The 9,816-nt window shown below is 40.2% G+C and overlaps 1 protein-coding gene across 6 annotated transcripts in view; it reads left to right on the top strand.

Annotated features, from left to right (window-relative positions):
- Nucleotides 1-286: 286 nt before the first annotated feature.
- tpd52l1 (tpd52 like 1) overlaps nucleotides 287-9,816 on the top strand; it is a 29,397-nt gene continuing 19,867 nt past the window's right edge. The window contains exons 1-3 of one of the 6 annotated variants that reach the window (XM_050057867.1): nucleotides 287-440; nucleotides 5,374-5,472; nucleotides 7,561-7,776. In XM_050057867.1, coding sequence (XP_049913824.1) covers nucleotides 422-440; nucleotides 5,374-5,472; nucleotides 7,561-7,776 — 334 coding nt within the window. In that variant the 5' untranslated portion in view covers nucleotides 287-421. The remainder of the gene's footprint in view (nucleotides 441-5,373; nucleotides 5,473-7,560; nucleotides 7,777-9,816) is intronic. The other 5 variants (XM_050057862.1, XM_050057863.1, XM_050057864.1 and 2 more) reach the window with 5 other exon arrangements.

Here is a 9,816-nt window from a genome sequence, read left to right as displayed (position 1 = left end):
CTATTAAAATAAAATCTGAAAAAAAAAAAACCCCTCTTGAACAGGGGGATGATGAGGCAAATTTAGATTTGTGTAATATGAAACTGACCGAACAGGATCATGGGATTTATAAAATTTAACAAAATAAACAATAAAATATTTGGGATTCATTTTACCAGAGTGATCAGTATTCCTTAAACATATATTCCCAATAAATAAAAATAAATATGTCCGGTGGGTGAATTAAGCAAATTACCAAAGCGCGCGCCCATTGATTGGCTCGCGCTCCAAGCTCCGCCTGAGAGCTGGTCCGGCGCGTGACAGCCAAGGAAACCAGAGTAGGAAACACACACTGACCTAACGGCCGGTCGGTGCTGCGCGTGCTGCCGTGTGCTGTCGTGTCTCTGGAGGTTCATTTGGGGAGCTCACCTGGCTGTCGCTGATGGAGACCAGACAACAAGGTGAGTCCGCGTGCGCTCATGATGGAGACAACTTTTTATTTCACACACAGAAGTCACAAACAGCCGCTGTGTGCTGTTGATCTGATAATGAGGCTGCACACGTCACTGTTTGAGGCTGAGGGAGAGGAAACTGTGTAAATCAGAAAACACTGGTAAAGTCCAGAAATCTGTCGTGACAGTTTTGGAGCAAAAACCTGTAGCTCGAGTCTGCGCGTGCTCTTTAATTACAGCTGAGTGTTTACTGTGGTATGGCTCATTTCTTCGGTATGTTTCTATAAATGTGCCACTCAGATGGTGCTCATGTGTCCAGCTCTGAGTGAAGACTGATGCCTTTAGAGCAGCTGGTTCAGGAAGCAAATAAATAAACACCCAGAAGCCTCAGACATGCTCAGATACTGTACAGGAGGCCAGTGTGCTGCAGGTTTGTGTCACTGTTTATCCAAGACATCATGGAAACTGACCTGTTTCCTGTCTCATACTCTCTCTGGTGGCCTCAAGTGTTTATGTTATACGTAGAGTATCAGCAAAGTACCATTTTTTTGTTGATCCCTAAAATCAATGTTGATGTTTATTTTATTTAGAAAGGAAGAAAAATTAAGTTATTTTATTGTCAGGACCGTGCATGGATGACTGAACTGGCCTACTGGGCACAGGCCAAGGGGGCCAAAGTCTTACTGGTTCATCTGTGTCTCAACCTTCAACTATGGTCAGGAGCTCTGGGCAGTGACTGAAAGAATGAGATTGCAGATACAAGCTCAGCCTTAGAAATAGGGTGAGGAGCTCGGACATCTGGAAGAAGCTCGGAGTAGAGCCGCTGCTCCTTCGCATCGAATGGGTTCAGTTGAGGTGGTTTGGGCATCTGATCAGGATCCTCCTGGGCGCCTCCTGTTAGAGATGTTCCAGGCATGTCCCACTGGTAGGAGGCCCCGGGGCAGACCCAGAACACACTGGAGGGATTACATATATATATATATATATATATACCTTGGGGTCCCCCAGGAGGAGCTGGAAAGCGTTGCTGGGGAGAGGGATGTCTGGGGTGCTTTGCTTGGCCTGCTGCCCCGGATAAACGGATGAAAATGTACTTTTTTTAGGCAGGTGTTTTTCTGGGAAGTGGGAATTGGAATGTAATAATGACCTTATTTATAAAGCGAGTTACAAACTGCTTTACATGTCAATAATTCAAACAGAAAGACATGAAAACAGCAACTTTTAAAAGAACTGATAAAAACACTTTAGTGTATAAAAACTGAGGAAATAAAAGACAGTCTAAATGAACTTAAAAACTCAAGGAAAATCAGTGTAGTTAAACTATACTGGTGAGCAGCTGCGTATCATGCCGACGTTAAAGGACGGCTTTTTTCTTCAGTCACCGCCCAAGCACTGGATTTCGACAACTTTGGAGTGAGACCGGCTTATATTGTGTTGTAATTTTATCCCTAAAGAAATTACATTAACAGTCTGTCAGCATCAGATACCTACGCACCAAGGCACCCTTTAGTGGTGATATGAGAGGCACCGGGCAGCGCCATTTTTTTGACAGGTACCTGCCGTAGTATAAAGAGTGAGAAAGTCAGTACAGGGTGGATGAGAGGGGAATATTGGCCAAACAAACTCAGGACTTTCACCCAGGAGCTCGCTGTTTGTGTCTCGTTTGAAACCACAAGTCCATCAAGTTATTTTAAAAACAATGTAGTGTGCCAGTATGTGTAGCATGCTATGATAGTGACCTATGTCACATGATGTATGTGACGTGTATGTCGCATGATGTCCCATTACGTAAGTCACAGACATACTCGTTTTAAGCCAAACCATTTTTTGGCTAAACTGAGCATGTACTTTTGTTGCCTAAACTTTAGGAAGCGAGCATAAAGATAAAGGTTTTTTTTTACCTTTGTCTAAATTTACTTTAAAATGAGACTGTAATAATAATAATAATTAATATAATCTTTATTTATTTAAGTGCTTTACATGTCAATAATCAAACAGACAAGACATGAAAACAGGACTCCGATAAAAGGATGTTGTAAGAAGGGACTTTAAAGAGATCATTTACTCGGCCGGACTGATTTCCTTGGGCAGACTGTTCCAGAGCCTCAGGGTCCTGGCAGCAAATGCTCTGTCCCCTTTAGTTTCCAGACACAAAAGACCTCAGCTGCCCGAGGACCTCAAAGTACGTCCTGGCATCTATGGCGCTAAGAGGTCAGAGATATAGCTGTGAAAGAGACCATGAAGAGCCTTAAAAGCAATCAGTAAAATCTATTCTTAAACATACTGGGAGCCAGTGTGAAGAGGCTAAATGAGGCACAAACTTATCGAGCATGTGATAAAGATAGTGTTTGTTTATGTAGGTAGTTAACTGCATTCCAGCTCTGAGTGTGTACCTGTGGCTGATGGGATTCAGCAGGGCTTTGAGTCCAGAGTTGATGCACGACAAGAGCTCTTAATGTTCTATAAAACTTGATGAGCGTGATGATTTGTATTTATAATCGAAATATGTGCTTCCAAAAATACCTCAAGGCTTTATAATCTACATATTTGGAGCATTTAGTTTACAAGGTCTAAAACATGGACTGAAAAGTGTTTATATACAGTGTGTACAGTGTTGTTGCTGTGTGGCTACGCTGCAGGCAACTTGGCCTCCAGTTTAGCTTCAATTGATTTTGCAGCCATATGACCATATGACCATCCCCAGGCCTCTGATTTAACATAGCCACATGACCAGTGGGCTAAATGGGAGTCTTGTGACCGAAGGTATTTCACCCCAAACACTAAGGGGGGAGGGAGACACAGAAAAGAGAGTAAAGAAGGGAAGTCTTAAAATGAGTATGTATAAGATAATCTTCATTGATTTTAAATTAAAGCCAGACAGCCCGTGAAACAGATCAAACTGGCCTAATTAGTGTTATCAGAGTGTTATCAGCTGCTTTATCATATCAAGCGTTTTACGAAATGCAGTAGGGTGGGAATCACCAGAGGCTATGATGATAGCAGATGATATGATATTATCATGATACAATATTATTGCAATTTGAATATGTATATTATTTATATGCATATATGTATATTATATTATTTGAATTTGAATTTAATCTTTCATTTGAATTAAGTGGTTCATTGGATTAAATGAGGTGGTCTTTTAAAAAATAATTAAATTAACTTTCTTTAATGAATGAGTGCTGTGTTGGATTAAATCATATGGTTATAAACTGCTTTGGAGCTAGACGAAGTCATCTTAAGATAAAGAAACATTTAGCAATACTCTCAAACAGGGACAGAAGTATTTTTCTTTTTTACTATTCCTGTTACGATCAATCAATCAGTTTTTATTCATAATATATTTATATACGATATCCCCACCACTTACAGTTGCCATCTTTCCTAGCTCAGTTGCCTGTTCCTCCAGTAGACACTGCCCTCTGGTGGCATGTGCTGTGCACTACATAACCTCAGTACAGCATCTCCGTATCAGTTTAATAGTCTAAGGAGCATCTGTATTTTTGACGGTATTGAAAATCATACTTTAAACACAAGTCATCCAGAAGTCCATTCATTTCTATAAGAATCCCCGTGATAGCTGATGTGCCAGCGAAACTCTTCCCCTCCGTAATATTTTATTCCAGAATTGCCCCAAGTTCATTCAAAATATTGAACTTTTTCAGTGGATTTTGGGGAGACTGTTAACTAGAGGTATCATCCGTATATTTACGGACCTACAACACTAGTCACATACATAAGTGGAAACAAGGCGCAACACCTTGACACCACCCAAACCTTTGCTAGACTGCCACGTTAATACAGATGCGTGCCTCTTCTTGTGTGTGGCAAGAGGGAGAGCAAACAATTTTTTGACTGCAGTGAAAATGTTGTTTTAGAAAGGTTAAACGCCCTCAAATATGGACTGAAGCAGAATATTTCTTTTGATAAAAATATGAATTTTTCAATCAATTATGACTTCTGGGTGTACAGTCTTCTGGTGTTATTGGAAATGTCACAATGCCACGAGTCAAAACTTATCACCACTGGAATCTAATTCGGCAAATAGTATAATACTAATATCATTAGTGTAGCCTTATTTTTATCTGCAACTGAGCCAAATACAGGGTTTGAACAGAATAAATGAGAAGCTGCACAGCATTTGAGTGTTGATTTCAAACTCAAATGTCAACGTTATGCAGCTTAATGTGACCTTCAATATTTCAGGGAAGGAAAGAGCCTTGAAAACATAGAGTCTAAAAGCTTTTCTTTAAATCAGTGTAATGTAAACTTAATACAGCACTTGAATTATATTATACACTACCTTTAGTGTTTATGTTTCATACTGAAATCTGTGACCTTTACTTTCTCATAAGAGTGCTTTATGAGCCGAAACACAGAAGTAAAACTGCAGAACCAGGAGGAAATCATTGTTAGTGAAACAGAACTCGCCTTAAGCCGGTCTGCTTCCTCTTGGACTGCCTGTGTATGGTGTAATGAGATTTCATCAGCATCCAGAGAACTTGAATTGCTCAATAACTTTGGATATTCTTGCTTAATTGTTACAAAAGATCTCATTGTTATCTCTGTGGGGCACAGATTTGCTCCCCGGCTTTTTTTTAAACAGCAAGAATCAGCTAAATCCTGTTTAAACGGCTCTGAGGAGTTCATATCTGTGCCACAGAGGGTCAGAAATCAGACTTCCTGTTCCTGTGCGAATGCAGACTCAGATAATGTGCCTCTAACAAAACAGACCTCACTATCATCAAGTTACTGACAGGGCCGGGATGGACACTGGAGACACACCAAGTCCCTCAAGAGGGGTGACTCGTGTGTTTGTGTGTGTGTGTGTGTGTGTGTGTGTGTGTGTGTGTGTGTGTGTGTGTGTTTGTGCATGTGTACAGTATATAACCAGTCTTCTTGTCTCCTCTCGCCCTGCTGCCTTGCTCTGCTGCAGAGTTGTACTCTGATGTTCTGAGTGATGCAGTGGTGGACTGGGGCAGCATGGGTCCTGGAGAGGAATGGGTTAACTCAGCCACACACGAGGGAGAGCAGGGTAAGACTCAACTCCCCCAGATTGAAACAAAACATAAATCCGCATTGAATCACAGGGTGCTAAAATGCTTCTGCACGCAGAGCAAATCACAGGAAGTGACGTCAAAGGCTGTGACATCAGCTGTTGATCGAAAAATGACATCACAGACTGGGGCAGTGTGTTTGAATGTTTTTTATATATATTGCATATTATCAGTGCAGCAGCAGTTTTCTTCCTCATGTGATTCAGTGTTGATTTAACTGCTGGTAGAGTGGGTGAGTGTGGTCTTACAGTATTGAAATATTACAATTAAATATTTTAAATTGGAGCAAATGTCATTCCACTAACCTGAAGTTGTTACGTTAGAATAAATCAACCATTCAGGGGTGATTTAACGCAGGGTCCGAGTAGGCTTCTAGATATCGGCTGTAGAGATGTCTGCCTTCTCTCCAATATAATGGAACTAGATGTCACTCAGCTTGTGGTGCTCAAAGCGCCAAAAAAAAGTACATTTGAAAAACTCAACATCAATGTCTCTTTCCAGAAATCATGACCTGGTTACTCAAGATAATCCACAGACCTTGTTGTGAGCAGCTTCATGTAGGAACTATGGCTGTACCCGACTCACAGTTATGTCAGTCGAATCGGATAGTAAAATATCTGACTATTCAACTATTCATTTTTTGCCCTGTAGAGTTTCAGAGTTTAAATGTGGTTCGCAGGGCCATTCAGGGCGACAGTGACGTTCACGTAACATGGTGAACAAGCCAAGTAAGCTATGTTAGTTTAATATGCTCAGAGAGGTTATCATCATTCTTTGCTGACACTAGATATCAAACATAAGCCAGAGACTGTGTCGTATTAACTTGCTGTGAGTTTGAATTCATCATTTCTAAGCAGAAGGCAGAAGATTATATTATCTCGGAGCCTCTCTTCCTCTGGGCAGCTGCCTCTGTCTCACCCAGACTCACCCTGGGATCTGGGTCCAGCTGAATGTACCTGCTCGACTTGAAGAATCTCAGGCAACTGGGTGGTCTCCAACTGATGATTCTAATCTTCTAATTTCAGGGGGCAGCTCTCGTAAGAACTATTTTCTTTCTACTGAACTACACGCACCAACTGTATCAACGCACAGAAGGAAGTAGCAATGACTCCTAGCTCACCTAGCACCACTGAGGTTGCTAACGTTACAGCTCAGCCAAGGAGGACCCCATTAATGTTTATATCTCATGCTGTTTGCCCATAGATGCACACTTCCTTTTGTGCGTTGATGCATTTGGTGGGTGTAGTTCAGTAGAAAGAAAATAGTTCCTACATGAAACTGCTCACAATAAGGTCCGTGGATTATCATGAGTAAGCAGGTCATGATTTCTGGAAAGAGACATTGACGTTGAGTTTTTTAAATGTATTTTATAGCACTTGAGCACCACAAGCTGAGTGCCATCTAGTTTCATTATATTGGAGAGAAGGCAGACATCTCCAACACTAGACAACTCACACCAAAACAATCTAGATGGATAAATAGCACTATAGGTAAGAAGTAAAATATGTATTTTTGATTTTGGGTTGAACTGTCCCTTTTATACAGTCTGATATTTGTTGATGCTCTTCATATTGCATATGGTCTAATTGAACCAAACTGTCTACTAGACAGCTACAAGATCTACCAGTTATTCAAGTCTAGGGTTAGAGGATATTGTACTTTAGTGGTACAAATTCAGTTCAATTAATAAAATTACTGAAACCAGTTGACATGCCATAAAACTACTGGCAGTTGCCTGGTTGTGATCACAGTGTGTATACAAGCACATGTAAGGGGATACATTGAAAAACAATATACATTTTTTAGGGCCACATAGAATAAAAGTAGCCTCCGTCAGCACACAGCTGTGAGTGCTGATAGGGTTTTTTTCTCAGTAACAAATGATTCATTGATTATTTTTCAGGAGCTAAGACTTCTCATGTAAAACGTACAAATCAGATGAAACTTCCTGAAATTGTTTTTGTCAGTTAAACTTAATTGTCACTACTCATCACTTTCAAAATAAGATGAATCAAGCACTTTCTGTTCAAGATACTGAAACTGTATTCAACTGTAACTTTGCTCAGGTTTGAATCAGGGTGTGTTTAACCCCTCTGGCGAGGAATCGGTTAGAAGGAGCTCATACGGTGACGACTTGGCTCCAGTGGCCCAGAATGGGAAAACCCTGACAGAATGGGGTAAAACTTCACCGTCAGGGGACGTTCAGTGGGGTCAGACATCAGTATCCCAATCTGACAACTGGGTCATGTCCACCACTTGGGATATGCAACTGGACAGCACAGGTGAAAAGGGACGTAGACTAGAGCCTGTAGATTAGACAGTCTTAAACTTTAGTTGAACATTTACTTCTTAACATAACTGACCTCTGTGGGAACCTGTAGCCACCCTATAGATATAGCTGCCACCAAGGACACTGAGGTCATGTCATTTGTGTTTGATCTTGAAGTTTGGGTTTTATTTAGCAGCCTAGATGAATTAAAGGCCCCAGTTTTTGACTACTTTAGGCCAACCAATAAGTAAGTTAGAAAGGATTCAGTATTTCCCCACCAGGGTAGTCTTGGTATTTTGGATTGGGCTTTAATTAAAATGTAGACCATGTTGGGCCTAGATGAAGAAAAACTTGACATATCCAAATAATTAAAGGATATTAGAGACCTTATTTTTGGTATTCTGAGAGTTGTGGTATGTGTTGGAGGGTACTTGGACTCATGACCTCAGTATCTAAAATCCTTGTTTAAAGTATACTCAAGTGATATACATTAGCAAGTTTTGAAGCAATGTTGACAGCAAACTCAGTGAATAAATATGTACTTGTTTTAAAAGGAGCAAAAGGCATAGGCTAAGATGATCGTAGCAGCTTTCTGCAAAGTTGCCTGTTCACATTGCTTTAAAATGTGGCCTGTGACCTTAAAATTCTCCCTGATCCACCCCCAGTTTATTGGAGAGCTTAGGATCTGAGCTTACTTTGTATCTAACTGATTTTATGCAGTGAACCTTGACTGGGATCATTAACTACTTTCAGCATTCCTTACATTCCTGGCAATTGGCAATGCAGCAGTGTATCGTAGTGCAAATGCCAGGGATGATCTTTCAAAACCAACATCTAATTTCTTGTGATGTTATTTTAAGCTTGACCATGAGATTTTCAAGGTGTGTTTTCATGTTATATAAAATAATGCACCATGCTATCATTGGTGTTGATAATATACTGTAAGTGGCAGCTTGATGTTACACACTGTGCCTTTTGTCTTCAAAGTGACAAACTGTGATACATGAGACTCCAGAATCCATGTTTCAGACACTTAAACTTCCCTAACAAACAGTCAAAGCCTGTTCTGAATTGTAGAGGCCAAAATGCCTTCATGTCACATGTGCTGTAACTACAGTCTTATATTTTCCTTTGAATATAGTAAACACTACATTAGCTAATAGAAAACCTGTGTTAGTTCAAAAGAAATCTGTGTTAGCTAAAAGTAAACCTGTCTTAGCCAAAAGCAAATCTGCGTTAGCTAAAAGGAAACCTGCCTTAGCTAAAAGCAAATCTGCGTTAGCTAAAAGGAAACCTGCCTTAGCAAAAGGTAAATCTGTAAGAAGAAAAAAAAAAAGCTACTTTGGCTAAAAGTAAACCTGCATTAGTTGAGAGAAATCCTGCCCTAGCTAAAAGTCAACCTACCATTGTTAGAAGGGTACCTGTGTTAGCTAAAAGTAAACCTGCGTTAGCTAAAAAGTAACCTACCTTAGCCAAAAGTAAGCCTATATTCGTTAGAAGAAAACCTGTGTTAGCTCTAAAGAAACCTGCCTTAGATCAAAGGAAAGCTGCGTTAGCTAAAAGTAAACTTATCGAAGCCAAATATAAAAAGGAAACGTGCATTAGCTCAAAAGAAACCTGCCTTAGCCAAACATAAACCGGCGTTAGCTACAAAAGAAACCGGCATTAGCTACAAAAGAAACTTGCCATAGCTAAGAGGAAATCAGTGTTAGCTAAAAGGTAACCCATGTTAGTTAAAAGGAAACCTGCTGTAGCTCAGAGGAAACCTGTGTTAGTTAGAAGGAAACCTGCCGTAGCTAAGAGGAAACCTGCGTTAGCTAAAATGAAACCTGCCGTAGCTAATAGAAAACCTGCATTAGCCAAAAGAAAAGCTGCATCAGCTAAAAGGAAACCTGTGTTAGATAAAAAGAAACTACCTGTGCTAGCAACATGTTACTTATCTTAAGCTGAATGTAGCAACAGTATTGTCATAACATCACTAACAGTTTGAAAAACAAGCTTAATAGTGTGAACATTACTTAACAAAACTGATGTAAGTGGTAATGGTTAATGT

This window comes from Epinephelus moara, chromosome 12, assembly GCF_006386435.1.
Source record: "Epinephelus moara isolate mb chromosome 12, YSFRI_EMoa_1.0, whole genome shotgun sequence".
Lineage (NCBI taxonomy): Eukaryota > Metazoa > Chordata > Actinopteri > Perciformes > Serranidae > Epinephelus > Epinephelus moara.
The sequence above is the reverse complement of the archived record's forward strand: the minus strand, read 5'-3'. Positions and strand labels throughout refer to the sequence as shown.